This window comes from Oryctolagus cuniculus, chromosome 2 (genome assembly GCF_051225735.1).
Source record: "Oryctolagus cuniculus isolate XC-2025 breed Fujian yellow rabbit chromosome 2, ASM5122573v1, whole genome shotgun sequence".
Lineage (NCBI taxonomy): Eukaryota > Metazoa > Chordata > Mammalia > Lagomorpha > Leporidae > Oryctolagus > Oryctolagus cuniculus.
In genome coordinates, this window is record NC_142868.1 from 117,276,244 (window position 1) to 117,303,452 (window position 27,209).

General features: G+C 46.7%; 1 protein-coding gene across 7 annotated transcripts in view; it reads left to right on the forward strand.

Moving 5' to 3' along the window:
• The window catches only part of ACOXL (acyl-CoA oxidase like), a 371,290-nt gene that overhangs the window by 173,493 nt on the left and 170,588 nt on the right, over window positions 1-27,209 (forward strand). For all 7 annotated transcript variants that reach the window (XM_089326093.1, XM_089326094.1, XM_089326095.1 and 4 more), the window contains one exon: window positions 14,809-14,962. In XM_089326093.1, the coding sequence (XP_089182219.1) occupies window positions 14,809-14,962 (154 nt within the window). The remainder of the gene's footprint in view (window positions 1-14,808; window positions 14,963-27,209) is intronic.

The following is a 27,209-nucleotide window of genomic DNA, read 5'->3' on the forward strand; positions in this document are numbered from 1 at the left end:
GCAGGGACCCAGTTAGCTGGGTTGTCACTACTGTATTGGCAGGAGTATTGGTTGTAGTCAGGGGCTGGAGTACTCAGGATTTCTGACGTGGGACACGGGCATCTTAACCGCAGGCTAAACGCCGACTCCCTAACTGCATCCTCCTGATTTTGACCGTGTATTTGCACTTAGTTAAAAATAGTTTAAATTCTCCTTGAGACTTTCTCTTTGACCTGTGGCATCTTCAGAAGTGCTGACATGATCCAAGAATGTTCTTTGTATGAATTCTATTCTTTTAAGTTTATGGATATATATGTCAAAACGTTCATGGAAAATGAACGTTTATTTTGGTGCCAAAAATTCTGAAATCTTTTCATTTTGAAAAGTTATATTTTGGGTATGTTAATTCTATTTTCCATGAGCTTTATTTATTTATTTATATTTATTTAAAAGGCAGAGAGGCCAGTGCTGTGGCATAGCAGATAAAGTCACTGCCTGAAGCGTCGGCATCTCATATGGGCACCAGTTTGAGTCCTGGCTGCTCCTCTTCCCATCCAGCTCTCTGCTATGGCCTGGGAAAGCAGTAGAAGACGGCTCATGTCCTTGGGTCCCTGCACCCACGTGGGAGACCCAAAGGAAGCTCCTGGCTCCTGGCTTCAGATCGGCCCAGCTCTGGCTAATGGGTACCAGTTCTAGTCCCGGTTGCTCCTCTTCCAGTCCAGTTCTCTGCTGTGGCCTGGGAGGGCATGGAGGATGGCCCAAGTGCTTGGGCCCCTGCACCTGCATGGGAGACCAGGAAGGAGCACCTGACTCCTGGCTTTGGAATGGTGCAGCGCTGGCAGTAGCGGCCATTTGGGGAGTGAACCAATGTAAAGAAGACCTTTCTTTCATTCTCTCTCACTCTCTTTCTCTCTCTATCTGTCTATAACTGTCTGTAACTCTACCTGTCAAATAAATATAAAAAGAAGAGCAGTCACAATTCTGCCTTAATGTTTCAAGGAAAGTTAAAGGGGTGATTAATATAAATGGATTAAGCAATGCAAATATCTGGGGATCAGATACCCGTGTCCCATATTAGGGTGCCTGGGCTCAATACCCACCTGTAGCTTCTGATCCAACTTCGTGGTGATGCAGACCCTGAGAGGTGGCTGTGATGGCTGTAATCGAGTTCAGATCACCCATATGGGAAACCCAGGCCCGGCTGCTGCAAGCATTTAGGGAGTGAACCAGTGGATGAAAGCTGTCTTTTTCTGTCTATCAGTTTGATCTCTCTCTTCCTTTGCCACTCATATACATAAGTACGATTTTTAGAATAAATTACTATAAGAAAAATGTTAAAAATTCTTACATTCTTGCTGTGTGCCCTGTATTGTGCCATGTTTTTTTTTAGACTTATTTATTTGAAAGGCAAAGAGAGAGAGGGATAGAGGGAGAGAAAGAGGAATGGAGAGAGGGAAGGAGGGAGGAAGGGAGGGAGGGAGGGAGGAAGGGAAGGAGAATCTTCCTTCTGCTGGTTCACTCCCCCAAATGGTTGCAATGGCTGGAGCTGATCTGGGCCAAAACCTGGAGCCCAGAACTCCTTCTGGGTCTCCTGCGTGGGTGGCAGGGGCGCAAGTACTATGGGCCATCTTCCACTGCTGTCACAGTTGCATTAGCAGGGAGCTGGATCAGAAGTGGAGCAGCCGGGATTTAAACTGACACTCTGATAGGGGATGCCCATGTCTCAGGTGGCTACTTAACACACTGGGCTAAAATGCTGGCTTCTGAGCCATGCTTTGAGGAGGTCAGACCAGATCCCTATTGTCACCAGGACATCAGTGTAATTTTGCCTCCTGATTATATTGACTTTGCCCCCTCACTGGTCTCTGACATGGGTCAGTGTCCCCATCGTTGCTCTACTGCTCCTTCTCCTTTCTCCCCTTCCTGCCTCCCCGTATTACAGTAGGGGCTTACACCACTCAACATCTGGTCCTAGGAATCCCAGGAAGGCAGTGCCCCCAAGCAAGCGGGAGATGTTGTTAAGCAAGCCCAGGGAGAAGCTGGTGTCTTCTCTGACAATTTCTGTTCTTGTTTCTGTCTTGTTTATTGCACCTGCTGCTCCTCCTCCAGCTTGTGAGGAAACAGCTTAATCAAGTTCACTGTAACTCGAGAAAATTGTTTGCTAACTACTAACCCTCCACCTGCGCCCTCTCTTTCGTCACTAGAGTGACTGAGCCTTGGTTATAGGATCCTACTCCCAGATTGCCGGGGACTCGTGCTTCCAGTTTCAGGGTCTGGGCCCCACGAGATTTGACTAGTAGATGTTTATTGATACACTTGGTCTTGCTCAAGTGTGATGGAGTTCAGGCCTACAGGTGTATGGGTCTGAGTGAGGTGAGCAGGAAAAATAGGCCTTCAACCAGCATGGCTGGCTCTGCCTCTCCCCTCCTCTCATTGGACAGAAACATGTCACCCCAGGGAAAAGGCAGGTGACAGAAGCGAGGTGGGGTGGCTTCTCGCCGCACATGGGTTTGTGTAGTCAGCTGCTATATGATACCTTGCTAGTGGGGGTGCCAGAGAAAACAGAGACACCCAGGTAGGTTTAAATTGCAGGTAACCTGTGCATAACATTGTAGTCTAACCACAGCACAGTTGGCACTCTGTATCCGTGGGTTCCACATGTGTGGGTTCAACCAATCTTGGGTGGAAAATATTTGGGGAAAAATTGCATCTGTACTGAATACATGCAGACTGGCTTCCTTGTCTTTATGCTCTAAACAAAACAGTGTAACAGATACTGAGACAGTACAGACCTTATATTTGGGTATTGTAAGTAATTTAGAAATGATTCAAGGTGTACAGGGAGATGTGCACAAGTTATATGAAAATACCATGTCACTCTGTAGAAGGGACTTGAGCATCCGAGGATTTGATATCCGCCGGGATCTGGTAATCAATCCACTGTGGATGTGCTTTCTTTACTTGCAGTTCGAAGTTGGCTGGGTATCTCTGCTTCTGTTTAAATCTGACAGCCGAGATGCTACCCCTGAACTTCTGCTGGTACTTGCATCAGACGTGGCTGCTGCCATGTGGAGTGTATGAGGCCTGTCTGGGGTTGGCAGAGGCAGGTGGGCCAGCAACGTGGTTCAAAAGGTCACTACCCCCTTCCTTCCCTGTCTGCTGTCACAGGGCTGGAGGCAAGGAGGACCTGCTGGCCTCCAGCAACACACCCAACCCTAGCCCACCCCACTCACGTTCTCTCGCTTTCAACAGACAGAACCTGATCAGAGAGCCAGGTACTGCGGGTACACGGTTGAGATTGGCATCTCTATGACATCACCACTGAGCCCCTCCTGGAACAATGAACCCCTTAGAAGCTTGTTGGAGCAGCAGCCTGAGCCCCTTCTTATCACTGAGCCATGGTTGCATCAACCAAGGGCATGAAACTCCCCTGGGTGGTCACTGCACACCCGGCTGCGGGGCTGGGGAGGCTTGGCTGTCATACCCTTCCTGCAGTCTCTGGAGCAGAAGTTTGATGTGGAGGAGTCCAAGAGGGCTGGCCAGGGGATTTGGAAGCTGATATCATCCTTTTAAATATCTTGTGGGATTTGCTACAAAAAAAGGAATTACTCAGCTTGGAAGTGACTAATAACTTAAAAATATAGATGAATATTAGCGGGGCCCTGGTCCAAAGGAGTCTTTCGCATGTGCCTCTTCTCTTCTTTATTCCAGGCCAGTGGGCAGCTCAAGCAGGCCAGGGTAGGTTCCAGGCCAGGAGGGGCCACAGCACTGCCTGTGCTGCCTTTTTCCCTCTGGATTCAGGGATTCTCTTGGGCGCTCTTTTTGCTCTACACCTGTAAGGGTAAAATGAAGACAGCAGCTAGCCTATAGTCAAGAGCTCACCTTGCACCAGGCACTGTCCTAAGATTTTATGTTTTGTAACTCACTTTGTGTCTGGGGACTCCGAGTAGAGATTTCTGTCTTTGGTTTTGTAACTGATGTTTTTACAGCACCTAGACCTGTGCCTTGCACAAAGTAAGACCTCATTAGCATTTGTCTAGTAAATGAATGGGTAGGATGACAGCTCACAGTTTGCAGAAACATACCAAGCTCCTGTCCTTGTCAGGAAATGGAGTTCAGGGTGTTTGGGAGAGTGATTAAGATGTTGTTTGAAACACTAACCGATAGAATAAATAAAGGGGAGAGTGATCCAACATGGGAAGTGAGATACTCAGCAGACTCATAGAATGGCAGATGTCCTAAACAGCACTCTGGCCTCAGAATCAGCCCTAAAGGCATTCGGATCTGGCTGAAAAGCCCATGAGAGTATTTCAGGCATGGAAAGCCAAGACACTCTGGCAAAAGATCTCTGTGAGTGAGATCCCAGTGGAAAGAACAGGTCTTCAAAGAAGGAGGTACCTTTCTCTGAAGGGAGGAGAGAACCTCCACTTTGACTATGACCTTGTCTAAACAAGATAAGAGTCGGAGAACTCAGAGGGCTTCCATAGCCTTGGAAACTCATGACTGGAGCATAGGGAGATTACTGATGCCATAGACAGGAGTGTCAATTGGTAAAGTCAACAACAGGAGTCACTGTGCACTTACTCCTCATGTAGGATCTCTGTCCTTAATGTGCTGTGCATTGAGATTTAATGCTATAACGAGTACTCAAACAATATATTTCACTTTGTGTTTCTATGGGGGTGCAAACTGTTGAAATCTTTACTTAATGCATACTAAACTGATCTTCTGTAAAAAAAAAAAAAAAGAAATTATCAATTCCCAAGTTGACTCTCACTGGGATTAAACATGACAATAGGTCTGATCTGATTTCATCATCATTTAAAAAAAAATCATCTATTATTTTTCACTTTATGTTTCTGTGTGGGAGCAAACTGTTGAAATCCTTACTTAATGTATACTAAGCTGATCTTCTGTATATTAAGATAATCGAAAATGAATCTTGATGTGAATGGAAGGGGAGAGGGAGTGGGAAAGGGGAGGGTTGTGGGAGGGAGGGACGGTATGGGGGGGAAGCCATTGTAATCCATAATTCGTACTTTGAAAATTTATATTCATTAAATAAAAGTTAAAAAAAAAAGATGTTGTTTGAGATGCTTGCATCCCATATGCATTTGCTGGGCTTGAGTCCTACCTCTGCTTCCGATTCCAGCTTCCTGCTAATGTATACCCCGGGAGACAGCAGGGGACGGCTCAACTTCTTGTATCCCTGCCACTCACATGGGAAACCTGGGTTGAGTGCCTGGCTCCCAGCTTCAGCCTCAGTCCAGGCCTGTTTATTGTGGGCATCTGGGGAGTGAACTGGCAGATGCAAGCTTTCTCTGTCTCTCTGGCTCTGTCTCTCTCTGCCTCGATAGTTAAGCATCTTAAACACTGCTCATCTAATGAACACTACTACTTGTGCACTGTACTGTTTTTGATGTAATTCTAGTATCTAGGGTCAAGAATTCTTATTTACCCAATTTGATGTAGAAGAAACTTTCATAAATTGAATTCTTACCTCTGGTTTTAGAGATATTCTGTCTGCATTTCTCAAACATCTTACCATGAGGGAGGGTTCAAATGTTTGCTTTCCCTTTATCTGTTCTTGTAGCAAACAGATATTTGTAAATAAACACCTTGCACTTGTAGAAGCTGCATCTGTGAAGTAAACAAGTTTAGACATGAGGAATAATTTTCTCTCAAGAATCCCGATTTCCTAATTTATCTTCTGGGTCACTATGAGTTTCTTATACCAGATTTTCTTAAGCCTGGAAGGCTACCTAGACCCTTTTCCAAGTAGATCTAGGGCCAACAAAGATTCAGAGCCGCTGGGCTCCTCCCCACCTAGCAGGTGGAGCCTCTCCCTAGCAGGGTGTGGGGCCTGGTGGGTTGGGTAAAATCACAACTCAGTGTATCTGAGGGTTCTCATCAGATCTGCTCCATGAGAGACTCAGGACTCTTTGCTGAAGGCTTGTCCGTTCCTTGTTTCTTGCCCATCTCCACCCCTGGGGGATGGGCAGGTGGGGGTGCATGTGTGAGGGTGTGCTGTGTGTGGCTGGAGGTGTGGACTCAGGTAAAGTCAGCTCTCACTATTGTGGGCTCTGCACTCACGGATTCAGCCGATCATCGTTTGAAAAAATAATAGCAGGAGTATGTCCAGAAAGCCCTCCTTCCAAAGAACAAAGCAAAAATCTTTGACTTTGCCACTGGCCATGTACTATGCTGAGTCCAAGGGAGTGAAGTGAGGCCTTGGTCCCTCACAAGTCCACCGTGTCCCCCAAGGCCTCCTGGTTTGAGCCCGTCCACCTCCCATTTTGTGCGGTTGGCCTACGATGGCTGCCTCTGTACTGAGCGTGAACAGGTCTTTTATTCTTGTCAATTAAGTGTAGCTATTTACATAGCGTTTGTGTTTCACTGGGTATTTTGAGTAATCCAGAGATATATTTTTTTTAATTTGAGAAGCAGAGAGACAGGCACAGAGACAGACAGACAGACTGGTTCACCCTACAAATACCTGCAACAGCTGGGGCTGAGTCAGATCATGGCTGGGAGCTGAGAGCTGGAAAGTCAGTCCGAGCCTCTCCACTTGGGTGACAGGGGCCCAACTATCTTTTTTTAATAGAAAGCTTTTATTTAATAAATATAAATTTCATAAGTACAACTTCTGGATCATAGTGGTTATTCCTCCCATACCCACTCCCCCCAAACCATCCCATCTCCCACTTCCTCTCCCATCCCATTCTTCATTAACATTCATTTTTAATTATCTTTATATACAGAAGATCAACTCTAAACTAAGTAAAGATTTCAACAGTTTGTACCCACATATACACAATGTATAAAGTACTGTTTGAAGACTAGTTTTACTGTTAATTTTCATAGTACAACACTTAAGGACAGAGGTCCTACATGGGGAGCAAGTGTACAGTGACTCCTGTTGTTGATTTAACAATTGATCCTCTTTTTTTTTTTTTGGACAGGCAGAGTTAGAGAGAGACAGAGAGACAGAGAAAGAGAGAGAGAGAGACAGAGAGACAGAGAGAAAGGTCTTCCTTCCATTGGTTCACCCCCTAAATGGCCGCTACTGCCGGTGCACTATGCAGATCTGAAGCCAGGAGCCAGATGCTTCTTCCTGGTCTCCCATGCAGGTGCATGGTCCTAGCACTTAGGCCATCCTCCACTGCACTCCCGGGCCACAGCAGAAAGCTGGACTGGAAGAGGAGTTACCGGGACAAAACCAGCACCCCAACCAGGACTAGAACCCAGGGTGCCGGCACCGCAGGCGGAAGATTAGCCTAGTGAGCCATGGTGCTGGCCAACAATTGACACTCTTATGTATGACGTCAGTGATCACCCGAGGCTCTTGTCATGAGCTGCCATGGCCCAACTATTTGAGCCGTCACCTGCTGCCTCCCAGGGTGTGCAGGAATCTGGAAAAGGGAGCAGAGCCAGGATTTCAATCCAGGCACTCTGATACGGAATGTGGATATCCCGACTGGAGGCCATATGCCTGTCTCCAGAGATCATTTAAGTATATAGTAGAATTGCAAAGCTTATATGCAAGTACTATACCACTTTACATAAGGGACTTGAATGCCTCCAGATTTTGGTACTGAAGGAAGTCCTAGAACTGATCCTCTGCGGGTCCTGAGGAATGATCATATATGACTTTTTTTTTTTTTTTTGACAGGCAGAGTGGACAGTGAAAGAGAGAGACAGAGAGAAAGGTCTTCCTTTGCCGTTGGTTCACCCTCCAATGGCCGCCGCGGCCGGCGCACCGCGCTGATCCGATGGCAGGAGCCAGGTGTTTATCCTGGTCTCCCATGGGGTGCAGGGCCCAAGCACTTGGGCCATCCTCCACTGCACTCCCTGGCCACAGCAGAGAGCTGGCCTGGAAGAGGGGCAACTGGGACAGAATCCGGCGCCCCGACCGGGACTAGAACCTGGTGTGCCGGCGCCGCAAGGCAGAGGATTAGCCTAGTGAGTCACGGCGCCGGGCCATATATGACTTTTTAAATGCCTGGATCTGGGTTCTTCTCAGAGTTATTGCATTGTAGTCACAGACCAGGGCAGAGGTAACCATACTATAGCATAGATTAAATGCCATCCACTTGTTTGGGACACACTGTTTATAAAGAACATGCTATTTAGGATTAGAGACCCAAATTGACTCTTATCCTTAAGAAAATGAATAGAAAAGCCACAGAGTGGGAGGCAGTGTCTGCCTGCAGATATCTGACAGTGGGTTGCTATCCATAATATATCAAGAAAACATCCAATTAAAGATAAGATTGCAAGCCAATAACTAGTGGGCAAAAGATTTGAATAGACACGTAACAAAAGAAGATATATGAATGTTGGCCAATAGACACATAAAAAGATGCTTGTGATCATTAGTTATCAGGGAAATGCAAGGTCAAACCATTACCTATCCAATAGACTCACTAACATTAAAAAGATGAGAATAACCGCATTAAAATAGAATAAAGACTGCAAAGACAAATTGTTGACAGGATGTGGAACAACTAGTGTTCTCATATACTGTTGTTGGGAAGGCAAAATCGCACTTTACAAAATTGTTTGGCACTTTCTTAAAAGAAAAGCATCTGCCATATGATGCAGCCAGTTTACTTCCACATATTTACTCAAGAAAAACGGAGATGTATCCCCCTCTAAGATTTGCACATGAATTTTCATATGTTTTATTTGTAACAGTTTGAAACTGGAAACAGGTAAAGGGTTCAACACACGAAGGCATAAATGAAATGTGAGATATGCCTTGCATAGAATGGGACAATTACTGATCAATGTTGTGGAGTGGAGGCATTCATCCCGAAACAATGTGCTCTTTGAGCAAGGCAGACATCTATTTACATAAAGTACAACTAACCTATAGTGACAAAAAAGAGGTCAGTGCTTGTCTTGGGATGGGGTGGAGGAAGGGATAGATGGCTAAGAGGCATGAGGCATTTTTGTGGGGTCTTGGAAATGTTCTGCACTTGATCCTGGTGCTGTTCTCATGGACGTACGCTTGTCAAAACTCTTTAAATGGTGCATTTTAATGAGTGAAGTCTATTATAAATAGATTATCCTTTACCAATGTTGACATGGTAAAAAAGAAGTTGTTTAAAGCAAAAAATAGCAATGAGGTCTGTAACATATGTAGCACACCTATCTATCTATTTATCTATCATGTATCTATATTCTATCCTATATTGTATACATCTTCATATATATTATCTATATCTTCACATATGAGATCTCAGCAGTCCTACAGTGAGTTTGAGAGTGGAATGGAAGTATATTTGTAGTGTTATAAGGTTCTTAAATGATCTGTGAAGTGGTATAACTCTATTTGAGGGAAATTGGGATAAATTTAAGATGGATATTTTAAGCCATAAAACAATCACTAAAAAAATAGTGCTATGGTTTAAAAGTTAGCAGTGGAATTTAAAAGGTTATTTCATTAATCAAAAGAAGACAGAAGCAGAGGAAAAGGGAACAAAAGACGGAATAAATAGAAGAAAAATTACAAGGTAACAGCTTTAAACTCAATTGTGTTGATAGTTATACTAGATGTAAATGGTTAAACCAGTCCTGTTTCATTTGGAGATTTCGAGATATGATAAAAACTGATTCAATTAGGTTCTTCCTACAAGAAACCCACTTAAGCTATGAAGACAAATAGGTTAAAAGAAAAATAAGGAAGAATAATTTATAGTGTAAATACTAACCATGAGAAAGCTGGAGCAGATATATTAACATCAGATAAAGTAGGCATTAGAGAAATTAATCTTATCAGGGATACAGAGGAACCATTCATAATGATAAAGCAGACTACTTCTCAGGAAGATATAAACATTTGAATATATATGGACCAATAAGATAGCCTCAACTATGTGAAAAACTGGCTAGTAATGAAAGGAGACATTGACAAATCCAAAATTGCAGCTGCAGATATCAATTCTTCTGTTTGAGTAGTTCATATAATAGATATTCACAGTGATATAAAAGGTATGAACAGTGATCATCATGAACATGATTTCACTGATGTTCGTAGAATGTTCTACCCAAAAATATCAGTTCGCACATCATTTTCAGGTGCACATGAATATCGAGACAGACTGTGAATTTCAAAGTACTGAAATCATACAGAGCATATCTTCTGATTAGCATGGAATTAAATTATATATCAATAGCAGAAAAATATCTGGAGTAATCCCCAAATATTGGAGGCCAAATGACACACAGGTCAAAGAAGAAATTGTAAGAGAAATTAGAAAATATTTTGGACTACATTAAAATGAAATACAAACGTTGAAGTTGTGGCATGCAGCTGACGCACTGCTGAGAGGAAAACTTACGGCTTTAGTGTCCACATTAGGAAAAAATAAGGGAATAGGGATTAGTCACAGCAGTCAAGATGCTGCTTGGAGGGTGAGGGACTGGCACTGTGGGCAGCGGGTTAAAGCCCCTGCCTGCAGCACCGGCATCCCATATGGGTGCCGGCTTGAGTCCTGGCTGCTCCATTTCTTATCCAGCTCCCTGCTAATGTGCCTGGCAAAGCAGTGGAAGACGGTCCAAATGCTTGGGGCCCTGTACCCACGTGGGAGAACGGGAAGAAGCTCCTGGCTCCTGCCTTCAGATGGGCTCAGATCTGGCCATTGCGGCCATTTGGGGAGTGAACCAGTGGATGGAAGACCTCTCTCTGTGTGACTCTACCTCTCTCGTAACTCTGTCTTTGAAATAAATACAAAAATAAAAAATGCTGCCTGGGATGCCTGTATCCCATATCAGAGCACCTGGGGGTGAGTCTTGGCTCTACTTCCAATTCCAGTTTCCTGCTAATGTGCACCCTGGGAGGCCACGAGTGATGGCTCAAGTACTTGGGTCTCTATTGCCAGGATTGAATTCCAAGCCCCTGGCTTTGGTTCAGTCTACTCCTTGCCTGTTGCAGGCATTTGGAGAGTGAATCAGCAGGTAGATGGAAGATTTCTTTCAGTCTCTCTCTCTGCCTTTCAAATAAATAAAAAAAAATCAATAAATAAAAATATCAAAATAGAAATTTTAAAAATCCATGGTGTAAATTCAAATTAAAAAAAACTAGAAAAAGAGGAACAAGTTAAGCCCAAAGCCCAAAAATAAGTAGAAGGAATAATAAAAGTGAACACAGAAACCACAAAATAAGAGTGAGGGCATTTAGACTACTGGTTACGATGGTGGTTGGGGTGCCCACTTCCTATATCAGAGTACCTGGGTTCTGTCCCCAGCTCCAGTTCCTGATTCCTGCTTCTTGCTGGTGCAGGCCCTGGGAGACAGCAGTGATGGCCTATGTGGTCGGGTCTCTGCCATCCATGTGGGGACCTGGCTGCATTTCTGGATCCCAACTTTGGCTGTTGCAGGCATCTGTGGGGTAGATCAGTGAATGGAATTTCCTCTCTCTCAAATTTTAAAAGTATTTTTTAATCAATGAAAAGTAAGTAACAGCCAAAAAAATAGAGGGAAAATAGGTAAGCCAAAAACTGTTGTTTACTTTCAAAAAAGAGATAAAATCGATAGGCCTTAATCTATGTTGTTCAAAAGAGAGAGAAAATTTAAAGAGGAGACATCACTGTAGATCTTACAGAGAATGAAAGGATATAATTAAATATTACAGTTGCCTATACATTTAACAGTGTACATAAAGAAGACAAGTTTCTTGAAAGATATATATATATATATATATATAGCCAAAAGTGACTCAAAAAAGAAATAGAGAACATTAATGTTTCTTTCTTCCACCATTACTGAAACCCATCAAATATTTAAGAAAGGAAAAACTACCATTTTAGGAGTATTATCCTGATACCAATAATCAGACAAAGACATTAAGAGTCCAAGATCCCTTATAATCAAACTATTAGGAGATTGCTATAGTAAAATATGAAAACTATAGTGCATTATGACCAAGTGGCGTTTATCCCAGGAATGTTATGTTGGTTTCATATTTGAGAACCAATCTGTATTATTTACTATATTAACACTTTTTAAAAAGATTTTATTTATTTATTTGAGAAGTAGAGCTGCAGAAGTGAGAAGGAGAGACAGAGAGGGAGGTCTTCTATCTACTGGTTCATTCCCCAAATGGGAACCAACAGCTGGAGCTGCGCTGATCTGAAGCCAGGAGCTTCTTCTGGGTCTCCCAAGTGGGTGCAGGGGCCCAAGCACTTGGGCCATCTTCTGCTGCTTTCCCAGGCCACAGCAGAGAGGATTGGAAGAGGAGCAGCTAGCAGCTAGAACCGGTGCCCATATGGGATGCTGACCCCCAGGGAAGGATTAACCTGCGCCACAGCGCTGGTCCCTACCATATTAACATTTTAGAGGAGGAAAAACCATCTAAAGATGCTCCTCACCTTGTGATGGAATTGTGTCCTGATAAACCCATTGCAGTAGAAAATCTCTTAACTCAGAAATACTTTTAATACATCCAACCTGTCAAACATCATAGCTGAGCTTAGACTACTTTTTTTGTAAAAGATTTATTTTTTTATTTGAAAGGCAAAGTTACAGAGAGAGATGGAGACACAAACACACACACACACACACACACACACACACAGAGTGACAGAGAGAGAGAAAGAGAGAGAGAGAGAGAGAGAGAGAATCTTCCATTTGCTGGTTCACTCCCCAAATGGCTGCAATGGCCAGGGCTGAGCCAGGCCAAAGCCAGGAGCCAGGAGCTCCATCTTGGTCTCCCACATAGGTGCAGTGGCCCAATCACTTGAGCCATCTTCAGCTGTTTTCCCAGGCACGAGATCAGGGAGCTGGATCAGAAGTGGAGCAGCCAGGACTCGAACAGGTGCCCATATGGGATGCCAGCGCAGTAGGTTGCGGCCTAACCAACTGTACCACAGCACTGGCCCCTAAATTACCTTAACCCCACTCAGAACACTTACATTATCCTAAAGTTGGGCAACATCATCTATATCAAGGCCTGTTTTATAATAAACCATCGAAAATGTCACATACACACACAGATGGGCACTTTGTAGTGAGAGCACAAAACACAGTACCTCAACTCTAGCGACGTGGCACAGTGCAGAGTACTGGCTGTACCCTTTCCTGAGAGCTTTTTTTTTTTTTTCCTGAGCTTTTCTGCCACCGCTGGCCAGCATCACAAGACAGTATCTCACCACAGCACTAGCCTGGAACAGGTCAAATTCAAAATGTGAAATATGATGTCTACTGAATGTCTATTGCCTTTGCACCGTTATAAAGTGAAAAAGTCATATGTCAAACCATCCTAAGTTGGGAACCACCCCTCATCATGTCAGTGGGTGACGCTTGATTGATGGAGAGCAGTCAGTGAGTCAGGACCTCTAGCCATCACTGTTGTCAGTCTCCAGCCTCTGGGGCTTCCGCTGAAGACGAGATCCCATGAGGCTGTACCTTAGGTACTTCCCTGGGTCCTATAGATGAAGGAGGTACCTGCCCCAGCGTGTGGATCCCTTTGCCTTCAGTGCCTAGGCTTCCTCTCTGTCCTGGGGTTTGGTTGAGAACATTTTCAGTAAAGCTTTTCTTCCTAGTGGTTGCTATGGACAGTAACTCATTTTAAAGGGAAATTTTTTAAATGACACTGAAAGAAAAGTGTTCAAGAGGAGGAAGAGAGCAAAAGCTGAGCTCTCCAACTGTGATGGTTTGAAATCTGGTAAAGAAGAAGATGAGCATGGGTGGGGAGACGTCTGTGTGGAGGGAGAGCTGCAAGCATCACTTCGCCCCGCATGGTACTTGTGCCCATGGGTGGCTGAACAATGAAGGAAAATCATGACCGTCCTTTTAGGAAAGGAAGTGGTCTCAAACTGCACTGATTTCCTGTTGCTGCTGTAACTCACTGCCACAGACCCAGTGGCTTAAAATAGCACTAATTTATTAACCTGAGGTTGTAAAATCAGAAGTCCAAAATGAGTCTCACTGTTCTAAAGTCAAGGTATCAGCAAAGTACCTTCCTCTTGGAGGACCTGGGGAGAGTCCATGTCCTGGCCTGTTCTGGCTCCTGGCGGCCGTCTCCTTACACCGCATGCGGCCCCTTCCACCTTCCAAGTCGGCGATGGCCAGCTGGGTCTTTCTCAGGCTGCATCCTGCTGATGGCTTTCATTTTCCCACGCTGTTGACTGCCTCTCCCTCCCCTGCAAGGTCCCCTGTGCATCCACAGGGCCCCTTCTCCCTGATAAGGACCCGAGTGAGTCCATGGGGCCCACCTGTATCATCGAAGATTATCCCTTCATCCGTTCTGAGGATCACTCAGTGAGTCACATCTGCAAAGTCTGCTTTGCCATTTGAGGTCATTTATTCATAGGTCACAGAGATGAGGAGGTGGACGTCTTTGGGGGCCACTTCTCTACCCCTTGCTCAATCCGTTTCAGAATTTTCAACATAACTGTAATAAAGGATTACAAAGACAAGAGACATGGGACACATTTGGGGTACGTGAATACTAAGAAAATAATGTGGCATATGATTCTAGAGGTGTGGACCAGAAGAGGTGGTGGAGAGTTAAACACAGTGCCCACTTTGGGGTGCGGCGAAAGTGCCAAATCAGATGCTGATGCAAGCCACAAGGTATATAAATGGACCAGCAGAAAAGCAGACCAGGACAGGTACAGGAGAGGCTTTCAAAGGGAGGACAGAGTGGTGGATGTGCAGGTTGTGGATGCGCTCGTGATGCCGGGGTGTGGACCCTTTTGGGTGACTGCGGTAGCCTTGAGGTCCACCCTGGACGCGACATGGGACTGTTGTCCCCTGGCGTGCCACTCCGCTGCTGCGTCCTTGGCTGTGGCGCCCATCACAGGACCCTGCTTTGCCTTGCAGGTATGCTGGGGACCTCCTGGATGAGGACATCTTCCAGGGGAAGGAGCTCGTCAGCAGTCGCTCCCTGCAGGCGCTGGTGGCGGGGCTGAAGGCCTACAGTACCTGGGAGAACATCAGCTGTCTGCAGGACTGCCGAGAGTGCACCGGCGGCATGGTGAGCCCCCAAGGCCTGGCGGGTCTGGCGGGTCCCCCACAGGCCCCCGGGGGTCCCCTCACCAGAGGCATGGTGAGCCCCCAAGGCCTGGCAGGTCCGGCGGGTCCCCCACAGGCCCCCGGGGGTCCCCTCACCAGAGGCATGGTGAGCCCCCAAGGCCTGGCAGGTCCAGCGGGTCCCCCACAGGCCCCCGGGGGTCCCTGCTACACAGCACACTTTAAGGGAGCATCGCATAGCTGGTGGAGGCAGGTGGCCATCCGACTGCTCCTGGGTCTCTGGCACCTCTCTTCTTGGCCTTGCTGTCTAGCGTGTCGCCCTCATACCATGCTGCGAGGGCTGATAGAGACCACATTAGTACAGTGCTTGGTCTGCAGTGCCTGGCTCAGACGCTCGGAAGTTACCATTGACCTTGGCGGTGGTGGTTGACGTATGGGAAAGGATTACTGAGGGTTCCCGTGATCAAAGCTCTGCCCTGCTGTTTTAATCCCCTGGGGAAGTGGGGGGGGTGGGGCACAGGAAATGACCCCCGTGAGTCCCCACAGATGGGAAGGAGCGAGAGGGCAGAGTGTGTGGAGACTGGTATGACCCCAGCCCCAGGCCTCAGGCTGGGTTATGTAGGCAGGGGTACAAGGTGTGAGGAAGCCTCATATTAACCTTTGCGGAAGGAAGTGAGGCTCCAAGGGCAGCTGGGATCTGTGTTCCAGTCCCATTTTCCTGAGGGGAGGCACCTGCAGGTTGCAAGGAGTCTCTCTCCTTGTGGGGGCCCAGAGGGGTGGGAAGGTGGACCTAAGCAGGGTTTCTGAGGACCGGACACAGAGACATCAGCTGCCTTGGAATCTGGGATTCCCTACAGCCATGCCCCCCAGGGATCCCCCACTTTATCCCAGTGTGGGCAGATGTGGCAGCTACTGGGACCTCCGATTGCCTCCCAGAGGATGGGGGAAGGAGGGAGGCCTTACTGGGCTTTGATCTGGATCTCATGGCCAACTCCATTGAGTATTTGCTTAAAAACAGCAGCCCTGTAGCTGAATGGGAGCTTGAAGAGGTTTAGCTTCCGGTGAGGAAGAGGTCAAGAGCAAGTCAGGGGTAGCTGGAGAAAAGTGAGAGGCAGGATGAGTTTCCAGGACACCCGCCCTCTGTCCCAGCCAGGGATCCCATGCGGAAGTGAGAGGGGAGGGGTCAGGAGGGGCTCGCCCTTCCCAACAAGAGCTGCAGCCGGACCTGGGGACCTTGTGCGCGTGAACCATGGTGCCTGCTCAGCTGAAAGTCAGTGTGACTGTGTCCCTGAAGGTGCCTAAGTACAGCTGTGTCTACCATGTGATGGTGGTGAATGTTTGCTTTGTTCCTGCGGGGATGTTGTGTGGAATCCACAAAGGAAAGACAGAGAATGGAGAATAGAGTGGCAGCTGGCCCTGGGGCGCAGCTGGGCAGAAGACCAGGTCCTCCGGGGCAGCCGTGGCAATGGCTCCTCACGGTCTTTCATAGCAGCCTGTTGGGTCAGGTAGCCCCTGCCAGGCTGCTGGTCTCCACCTGCAGCACCAGGGAGGTGACTGCCTCTGCAGCCAGTGGATGGGCAGCAGCTGAGAACAGAACTGCAGATTCCAGGGCAGAGTAAGAAGGTTTGGTCAGCAGGGGAGAGGCAAGAGTTGAAGTGAGCCCCCAGCCTCCAGAGGGAAGAGTGGACACTGCTGGGGGCACCGAGCCAGCTAGATCTGCTCACCCCTGATGGGTGGTTCCACCTGAGGGTCCACTCTGAGCCATCTGTGGTCCTCCAGCCTGGTCTTCCTCCCTGGGCTCATTCCCTTGGTGCATTCCATGGGCTGCGTGTCCAGTGGCCTCACGCTCCTAGGCTTTCACAGCCTTCCTACAGAGAGAACCCCTGTACCCCTCTAGGTCCTCACGACCCCCACCCCAGTCCTCATCCTGGCCCCAGCGTGCATTCTGGAGGGCCGTGTTCTCTCTCAGTCCATCCTGAACCCAGGCAGGGCTGCCCCAAATGCTCGACCTCACCCTGTGGCCAGAGCTCCTTCTCAGCCATCCTGGCGTTGGCTCCCCATGACCACCCTGAGCTATAAACCCCTGATCCTCTCTTTACATTCAATAATTTGCTACAACAGCTCTGGGTGTTCAGGGAAACATATTTACCAGTTACTATAAGTGATGTTTTAGAGGATACAAATGAGCAGCTAGATGAACAGGTGCATAGACTGAGTCTAGAACATAAGAGCTTCCCTCCCTATGGAGTTGGGGTGTGCTACTCCCACTCCTCTCAGCGTATAGATCAGTTCACCAACTTCGAAACTGTCCAACTCACATATATTAGGGATTTTTTGGAGACTTCATAGGCATGATTGAGTATTAACTCTATTGTTATTTTACAAATGAGTATACTGAGGCTGGATAGGAGGGCGGTGAGGGCAGGGCGCATGTCTGCAGCCGGCTGACTCTAGTGTGGGGCATTTCAAAGCAGCCCTGGACTGAGTGATGAGAGATTCACCTGCAGACTGCCAGAGAGGTAGAGTAATGGACAGGTGGACTGCTTAATGGAGTGAATGAATGTATCCATTTTTCTCTTTTGAAATATATTTAATTATTGCAAAAGTTTATTTAATGAAAAATTTAGTATAAAAAAGGCACATGACCCAATTTAGCATCTTGGTAGAACAGGTTCTTTGGCGAGGGGGCCTGGGTTTCTCAAGGCTTCTGTGTGATGGTACTGTTTCCTCACACAGCCTCCATTCCAGTGCTCTTCTGTTGTGCCCTGCTCACCCTCCCACACACTCATCTGTCACACCACTCATAAAGCGGTGTTCCCTGGACATCTCTGCTGCCACCATTTAATTTTGACAACTTCTTGTCCATAAATTGTTGCAGTGTGGGAGGGTGTGCTTTGCTTACGGTGCCTGTTCAGAGGACTCAGAGGTTCCTTATATGTGCATTTTAGTTGACACAGTCAGACATATTTGTGGGGTACAGTGTGACATCTTGGGACGTGTGCACAGTGTAAGAGCATCAGATCAGGGTAACTGGTGCATCCGTCACCTTAGACATTTATCCCGTCTTCCTGTTGGGCACATTCAAAATCCTCTCCACCAGTGCTCTTGAAATACACAATCAATTGTTGTCAACCACAGTTACCCTACTGGGCTTTAGAGAATTAGAAGTTATTCCCCCTGCCCAATCTACCCCTGGACCTGTTCACTCTCCTCTGAAGAATAAATACTCTGTACATCCATTTTTCTTTGGAATTTGGGATTAATCCACAAAAGTTGACCCCATTGTTCTCTTATTGCTTTATTATTACAGTTTTACTCCAAAGACTTTGTTTTAAATGTACGACTTTGTTACTTTTGTGGGGGAAGAAATGCTGTGGTGTTGTCCATAGCAGCTTGTAGCTGGATGAAGAGTAGCATCTATCCGTAGGAGTCTATGGACGGAGGTGCTGGTTGATGGAGTCAGTAAGTGAATGTGCGTGTCCAGTCCTCCTTTTTTGAAAAGAAATAGGCCACCCGTATTCAGGGCATGGACATTGGCACTAGGAGCTTCACAGGTCTGTGTCAACAGCTCAGTTGTTGGGAACAAATCCTGTTGTCACTGTGTCTAGTTCAGGAGACAGGGACTTGAGGATAGGGTAGGAAATTATTGAACAATTTACCAAGACCTGATCTGAATTTCATGCTCAGCTCCTATGCTATTGGTTTTCACCTGTACTCTAACAATACAAGCCTGGGAAATCCTGTTTCTCTCAGCTGCTAGCGTGGATGTTTCTTGTTGTTGCCTAAAGTGGCCATCATCTGTGTTGGAGAATGCAGATCTTAAATCACATTTATTGTATTATTTCTTCCAATTACAAAAGTAATGCATATCCTTTATAGAGATTTTTGTAAATACAGAAGAACATAAATATATCCCATAATTATACTTCTCAGAGACAATTGCTGTTTGCACTTTTTTTTTTTTTTTTTGACACGCAGAGTGGATAGTGAGAGAGAGAGACAGAGAGAAAGGTCTTCCTATTTGCCGTTGGTTCACCTTCCAATGGCCGCCACGGCTGGCACGCTGCAGCCGGCGCACCGCGCTGATCCAAAGGCAGGAGCCAGGTTTTTCTCCTGGTCTCCCATGGGGTGCAGGGCCCAAGCACTTGGGCCATCCTCCACTGCACTCCCTGGCCACAGCAGAGAGCTGGCCTGGAAGAGGGGCAACCGGGACAGAATCCGGCGCCCCGACCAGGACTAGAACCCGGTATGCTGGCGCCGCTAGGTGGAGGATTAACCTATTGAGCTGCGGCACCGGCTGCTGTTTGCACTTTTTGCACTTTATTCTTCCTGTGTGTTCTGTATGTCTGTGTAACATTTGTAACCTCCTCTTTCCCCCCAGAGCTGAGATGGGTACTTTTTCTTATCACACTTTCATAGTAAAGCTTTTTTAAGATTTTTTATTTGAAAGACAGTTACAGAGAAGAGGGAGAGATAAGGGGGGAGAGAGAGAGAGAGACAGAGAGAAAGAGACAGAGAAATAGAGAATCTCCCATTTGCTGGTTCACTTCCCAAATAGCCACAATGGCCAGGGTTGGGGCAAGTCAAACCAGGAGCCAGGAACTCCATCCAGATCTCCCATGTCTGTGCAAGGGCCCACACGCTTGAGCCATTTTCTGCTGCTTCCCGGGCACCTTAGCAGGAAGCTGGATTGGAGGTGGAGCAGCCAGGACTCGAACTGGCGCCCACGTGGGATGCTGGCACTGCAGGGAGCAGCTTAACCCTCTGTGCTACAATACCCCCCCACCCCGCAGTGAGTTTTAAATAGATCATGTACAATAAGTAATTCAACCAATCTTTCAGGTCATATTAATGTCTCTCATGACTATAAACAACACTATAGAAAACTTTCTAGGAGTAACCTTTTTTGCATACCTATGGTTGTTTTCTTAGGATCAAGTATTTAAATGATACTGGTATTTTCAGCAAGGTTATACCAACTTCCACTCCCACCAGCAGTCGAACACGGAGCACTGAATAGTTTCTGGATTGGTAGTTTTCCAGTTCTTTTGACCATGACTTAAAGAAAAAGCTACACTTCTCATTATATCCCAGTATTTACAAACACACATACACGAACTTAAACAGAGACGTTTCATGACTGTGCTAGCCCTGTTAATATGATGTGCTCTAGTAGTTTCCTCTTGTTTTGTATCATTTTCAGAAAATCTTGTCATGTTGCATTCAACTGATTTCGTGACCTGCGGGTGTGTCACAGCCCGCTGTTCCATAAACAGCCCAGACTCATTGATCAAACAGAACGGGTCTGCTATGGATACCTGAGAGCTACAGGCCAGCAAAGTTTGTCTCTGATAAAAAGCTGGAGTTTCAGGTGAATGCATCAGCCATCCCTGGTTAGGGGGTGAGTTATGTGCGGACCATCTCTTCTGATAATCCCATGTTCAGGGGAATGTTACTGCTTTACCCTTTTGAGACTGAAGCCTTTGTATTTGAAGATGGAAGAGATGACAACCTGTAAATGTAAGCACTGATGCTTACAAAAAGTAAACAGTGTGGCTGTTTTTGATCTGGGGAGGAAGGAATGTGTGTGGCAGACATTTCTGTCTGGTATAGGAGAGAGTTCCTGGCCTCAGCACCCTCACCCTGGAAACCCTTGGAGTCTGAGACTTCCTCCACACATTTAGCTTCCATAACATATGGCGATTGATTGTATTTTATTATTTTATTTTTCTAAGATTTATTTATTTATTTGAAAGGCAGTTACACAGAGAGAGGAGAGGCAGAGAGAGAGAGAGGCAGAGAGAGAGAGAGAGGTCTTCCATCTGCTGGTTCACTCCTCAATGGACCGCATTGGCTGGAGCTGTGCCAATCCGAAGCCAACAGCCAGGAGTTTCTTCTGACTTTCCCATGTGAGTGCAGTGGCCCAAGGACTTGGGCCATCTTCCACTGCTTTCCCAGGCCATAGCAGGGAGCTGGATTGGAAATGGAGCAGCTGGGACTTGAACTGGCGCTGCCCATATGGGATGCTGGCACTGCAGGTGGTGGCTTTACCTGCTACGCCACAGCACTGGCCCCTGTGGTGGTCAGTTTTAGAAAACATTACCACCCTGGGTCGGGAAGTCAGGAGGAAGACGTAGGTCTGCTGTTGCCCCTGGGATCTGGGCAGTTCTTGCTTCCTTTGGGTGCTGAACGTTGCAGGAGTCATATTTTGTTGCAGTGAAATCAGTAATGGAGCCCACAAGCAGAAATGAAGCTTTGGAATCAGATCCTAATTTAGTCTTTTCACCCCTTTTGTTTCCAAGCTCTAATTTTTCTATCTCTGCCTTTTCAGCCCCACCTGTCACCTTTCTCTGCATGAAGCCTAGGATAAATGCGATTTCATACTAAAAAGGAAAGAGTTACAAAATCTGATCATTGAGTGAAGAATAGTGGTTGGGACATTCATAATTCATAGCAACATTTCATAGCTGTTAGGACTGCTGGTTAAGAATCATTAAAGTATTGCTAAGGTCTCTTAATGTGCAGAACAGGGTGTGTGTTCCCTGTGCTGTCGGCCAGGAAGTGTGCAGAGAGAGCCCCATGCTGTGCCTGGAAGTGCAGGGCCCTGTGATGGCAGTCACAGGAGTGCTGAGGGCTCTGACCAAGTAGGGACAGACTGCAGACACAGCCTCCTGGGTGACACTCCTCACTCTTGGCCAGAGATGGGTACTCAGCAGTTTGCAAGACACCGACGTCAGGCAGTGAAGGGCAGTACTTTCATTTAATTCCTTTTTCTTTAACTGATAAAAGCATACTTCAAAAGGTTCATGGAAAATGGAATAGAAATATTATTTTGTTTTGATGCAAAAAACTTGAAGTCTTGGTGGCAGGCATGGTGCAGCAGGTAAAGCTGCCTCCTGCAAGGTTGGCATCCCATATGAATGCTGGCAAGAGTCCTGGCTGCTCCACTTCCAATCCAGCTTCCTGCTAATGCACCTGGGAGAGCAACAAACATGGCCCGGTGCTCTGGCCCCTGCCACCCATGTGGGAGACCCAGCTGGAGTTTCTGTCTCCTGGGTGTGGCGTGGCCCCACCCCAGCTGTTGCAGCCATTTTGGGGAGTGAACCAGTAGATGGAAAACTTGTCTCTAACTCTTCCTTTCAAATAAATAAATAAATAAGTCTTTAAAAATTGAATACTATGTATAGCTTGTTCATAATATGCATGCTCCATGAATTGTTGAAGACTTCTCTTACATAAAAATTATACATGTTTATATAGTACTATGTAATGTTTTCATACATGTATTCATTGTATGATGTTTATATTAAGGTAACTATATCTCCACCTTTAGCATTTATTTATGGTGATAACATTCAAAAGTCCTTTCTTTTAGCTTTTTAAAAATACTTGCAGTACTCATATATTATCTTTATAGTCACCATGTTGCGCACCTCTCTCTCCTGCCTAATTGTAATCCTTCTCTTCCCACGAGGACAGTGGTCTCAGAGAGAGGAAAAAAGTCAAGTGGGCCCTGGGATTGCCCCAGTTTTCTTAACTAGGACAGAGCCTAGGGACTGCCTGAGTCGAGGACATGAGAGTCCATGGAAACCAACGAGGTAGCATCCAGAGGAGAGAGGAGCAGACAGAGAGAACTGGATGGAGAGAGGGCTCCGACGTGTGCAGCAGGTCCTCCTTGCATAGTCAGCTGATATTGACTGGTGCATGTGTGCAAGGGGATGACGTGGGGCTGAGGAAGGAATCTCCTGGGAGGATTAGAGGGAGCTGTGTCCAGTGTTCACACCGGAGCAGAAACAGAGCCTTCCACTACCAGCTGATCTGAAATACCTCAACATCCATGGCCCCAGGAAAGAAGAGATGTGTATATACAAAAGAACACAGCAACCATGACAGAGGATGTCTCACTGGAAACAAGGCAAGGAAGAAGACACTGGGACACCTGTAAAGAAAAGAAATCAATCAAAAATTCTAGATCCACAGAAGTACAATAAGGACAGCTTTAGAATTTTAAAAGTAGGAATGGCCCGCGCCACGGCTCACTAGGCTAATCCTCCACCTGGGGCACCAGCACCCTGGGTTCTAGTCCCAGTCAGGGTGCCAGATTCTGTCCCGGTTGCCCCTCTTCCAGGCCAGCTCTCTGCTGTGGCCAGGGAGTGCAGTGGAGGATGACCCAAGTGCTTGGGCCCTGCACCTGCATGGGAGACCAGGAGAAGCACCTGGCTCCTGCCTTCGGATCAGCACGGTGCACTGGCCGCAGTGGCCATTGGAGGGTGAACCAACGAAAAAAAGGAAGATCTTTCTCTCTGTCTCTCTCTCTCTCACCTGTCTAACTCTGCCTGTCAAAAAAAAAAAAAAAAAACACCATAGAAAAGTATTTATTTACTTATTCCTTTGAAAGATCAACAGAGAGAGAGACAGACAGATGTCGTCCATTGCTAGTTCACTTCTCAAATGGCCACAACAGCCAGAGCTAGGCAGGCTAAAGCCAGAAGCTGGGAACACCATCCTGGTCTCCCACATGGGTGACAGGGGCCCAGGCATGCTAGCAAGAAGCCGGATGGGAAGCAGAGCAGCCAGTATTCAAACCGGTTCTCTAACAGGGGATGCCAGTGCCGTGAGTGGCAGCTTAACCTTCTGCACCACAATGCCAGCACCCTTTAGTTTTTCATATAGTAAAAGTCAATCGGCAATGAATCATTCCTACTTCTTTTTTTTTTTTTTTTTTTTTTTGATAGGCAGAGTGGATAGTGAGAGAGGCGGAGGATTAGCTAGTGAGCCGCGGTGCCGGCCTTAAATACTTCTTTAAAAAAAAAAGATTAATTTATTTGAAGGTAGAGTTATATATATATATACATACATATATATACATACATACATATATATATATATATATAGAGAGAGAGAGAGAGAGAGAGAGAGAGATCCTCCGTCTACTGGTTCATTCCCCAAATGGCCACAACAGCTGGGCCTGAGCCAGGCTGAAGCCAGAAGACAAGAACTCCATCTGGATCTCCCGTGTGGGTTGCAAGGGCCCAAGTACTTGGGCCGTCTTATGCTGTTTTCCCAGGCACATTATCAGGGAGCTGGATTGGAAGTGGAGCAGCCGGCACTTAAAAAGGCACTCATACAGAATGCCAGTGATGCAGGCAGAGACTTAACTCACTGTGCCACAACAAAACCTTTTTTTTTTTAAAGAAATACTAAAGAAGGTCTTCAGGCAGAAGGAAAATGATACCAAAGAGAAATATGGACTTGCATAAGGAATAAAAAACACCACAAAGAGTATCTATATGAGTAAATATGTGTTTTTCTAGGTATTTAAGCATCTTTGAGAGATAATTAACTATTTAAACAGAAACACTAACCATGTAATGTGAGGTTTATAGCACATGCAAAACCAAAACGTGACAAAAATATCAGAAAGTCCACGAGGGAGAAAAGGAAGTTTTATTTTAATGTTCTTGCATTGTATGTGAAGTCCTATAGCATCACTTGAAAGTAGATAGTGGTAACTAAAGGTTTATAACCCTTATAGTCTCTGAGGCTATCAGTTAAATAATACGACAAAGAAATATACCCAAACAAAATCAAATCATAACAATACTAATTAACCCAAATGAAGGCAGGAAGAGGAAATACGGAAGAATAAAGAGATTGTCCAGGGGCCGACTTTGAACCCCGAGGGCCTGTCTGCAGAGCCCATGCTGTGGTGCAGACGGCTGTGCATTGGCCTCTGCCCTCTGCTCCAGCTGCATTCTCCTTCCTGGGACGAGCACAGCTTGAATCTAACTTGTGACTTTGCATCCGTGGGAACTCGGGCAGCTCCCTCACTTTGCAGATGTCCATAGACACGTCTGGGTGAGCTGCCTGGTGGTTAGTGTTAGTTAAACGGAGCCTCCCTGTGGTGGTAGAGGTTGGTAGGCAGGACCAGATAAACCCTTCTCTTCCCGTGAGACCCTTGGAGATGACCCCCTGCTATTTCCTCCCATTGTATGGTTGAGGGAAATGCAGTGGGATTTGGTTAAGTGACTTACCCCATATCTCTGTGTTAAGTCAGGGAGGAGCTGGCTTTGCACCCGAGTCAGCAAACCCAGCAACGGCCTTGGCCTGCAGCTGTGTGGCGTTCCCAGTGGCCAGAGCCCTACACTTCTCTGTGCTCTGCATTCTGGTTTCTAAATAGTGTGTGTATGTGGAGGATCAAAACGGCCTCATTTGGGCAGGATGCAAACCTTCACTGTGCAGTGGGACTGTGTTTTGCAGCTCTCCGTTGGCCTCTGAGAGTGCAGCTCGGCTGCATCTGAGCAACTCAGGCGTGGGTCACTTCTCTTTGTTTCCTGCCGTCTTTCCTTAAGGATTGATGGAATAATCAACTGATTTCTAAAGACTGTTGGTGCTTAACTCTACATACACGTTGCCTCTTCCTTGTATTCAAGCCATCCTCAATTGACTTTCTAAACTCATTTGAGAGTGATGTTGGGACAGCTACCTGGATCTTACATTCCTGTCTTAGGTGGAGAGAGGACATCAGAGCAGTGGGAGAGGTGCCTTGTTACAGAGGCTGTGCCGCTGGGCGTGGGAAGACTCTCATGGGCGGGGCTCTGTGATCTTAGCTGGACATTACCGCGGAGTGTCTTGGTGTTCTTGTCTATGAAACCCTTGTACAGTTATATATCACTGAATGGCCACATATATTTTGAGAAGTGTGTCATCAGGCATTCTACTGTGTACCCATCACAGGACACACTCCTAAGGATGAATGGTTATAATGTCATTTTTGATACAATCTTAGGGCATGGCCATGGGAGATGCAGTCTGTGGCTGACTGAGCCATCGGGAGGTGACACGTGACTGTATGTGATAGGCACTTGATAAAAACTTGATTCTCTTCTCCGCCCCATTTTGCCGGCTGTAGTAACAGATTACACTGGAGGATAATGACTCTCTCCTTCCCTCCACCCCCTCCCCATCATGATGCATTAGACATACGAGCTGCCTGCCTGGCTGGGGTCCTGGCTGGGGTCCTGTGGCTGCAGCTTTGGACCATGGAGGCAAGTTGCAGTCTCACAAAAAGTAGGCTCCAAAACCTTGGAGCCTGGACCCAATACAAAGTTCCCATCCCTCCTCTGCTGGGATATGGCTGTATATTGAGCCCCAGCTGCTGGCCTTGACCTTGCAAAGCCAGACTTCACATGGACATTCCACAGTGATCCCTCGTCCCTGTGCAACCTGGTCCTGGATGCTCGTAGTCAGAGCCTGTGCCCTCCACGTGGCCCTCTTGATACCAACAACAGAAGGTGCCACTCTTCTCACTGTGCCCTCAGGGTCTGCACAGCAGGGTGTTATGTCCCCCACCTTGCCCCCATCAGTAGATAGCTGCTCATTTCTGTCCCTGGCTGCTTCGTTTCTCCTGGGTGTGTTCCCAAATCCCACACAGAAGAGCAGAGCTGACCAGAGTGGAGTGAAGCGATGTCTGCCCAGCCCTGGAGCAGGATGAAGTCTCAGAAGAGATCTGTGATCCAGCATGATGATAAGGTTATCAGCAAACACACACTGACCTCCCTCTCAAGTAAGACACGGAGCTGCTGTTTGCTGTTTGCAGATGCAAACCAGCTGGACAAGGACTGAGTGATTGTATTTAATGATTGCAAAAGAGAACACGGTACTTGCAAATTAAAAGAAAGTGGGGGTGATGCAGAGTCCCCAGCTTATTCTGTAGACTTTGTCACAAGACCAGTTCCTCAGGGAGATTCAACACCACCTCATTTATCTGGCATCAACCAACCCTTGGAACAGAACCAAGGCCTGAAATAAACAAAGCAGAGCTCTGGGAATCCCAAAGAGATGTCACAAGTCCATGTGCTGGACCCCAAGCCCTTGTCCTGCTACGGAAGGAGCCTGGCCAGCCTGTGCTGGGGTCCTGTTCCTGCTGTTGACACACGCATGGAACCAGGTCTCCCAGTGGGCCTCACAGAAGGCGCTGAGGCTCCCTGAGCGTAGCAGCTGAGGGCACTCAGGAGTACCTGCTGGTGAGCAGATACAAAGGAATTTTTAAAAAACAAAACAGAAAGGCTCAACAATCCCTGAGCATTGGGGGTGGGGGTGGGGGCTTCCCAGTCCTGAGGGTGAATGAAAGCCCACTGGAACACAGAACGTTCCAAGCCATGTGGACCAGAGGAGGGGCAACCACTTGAGGGTCACCCCTCTGTCCTGCATGCTGCAGAGTCGCTGTTTCCTGGAACAAAGACGATGGT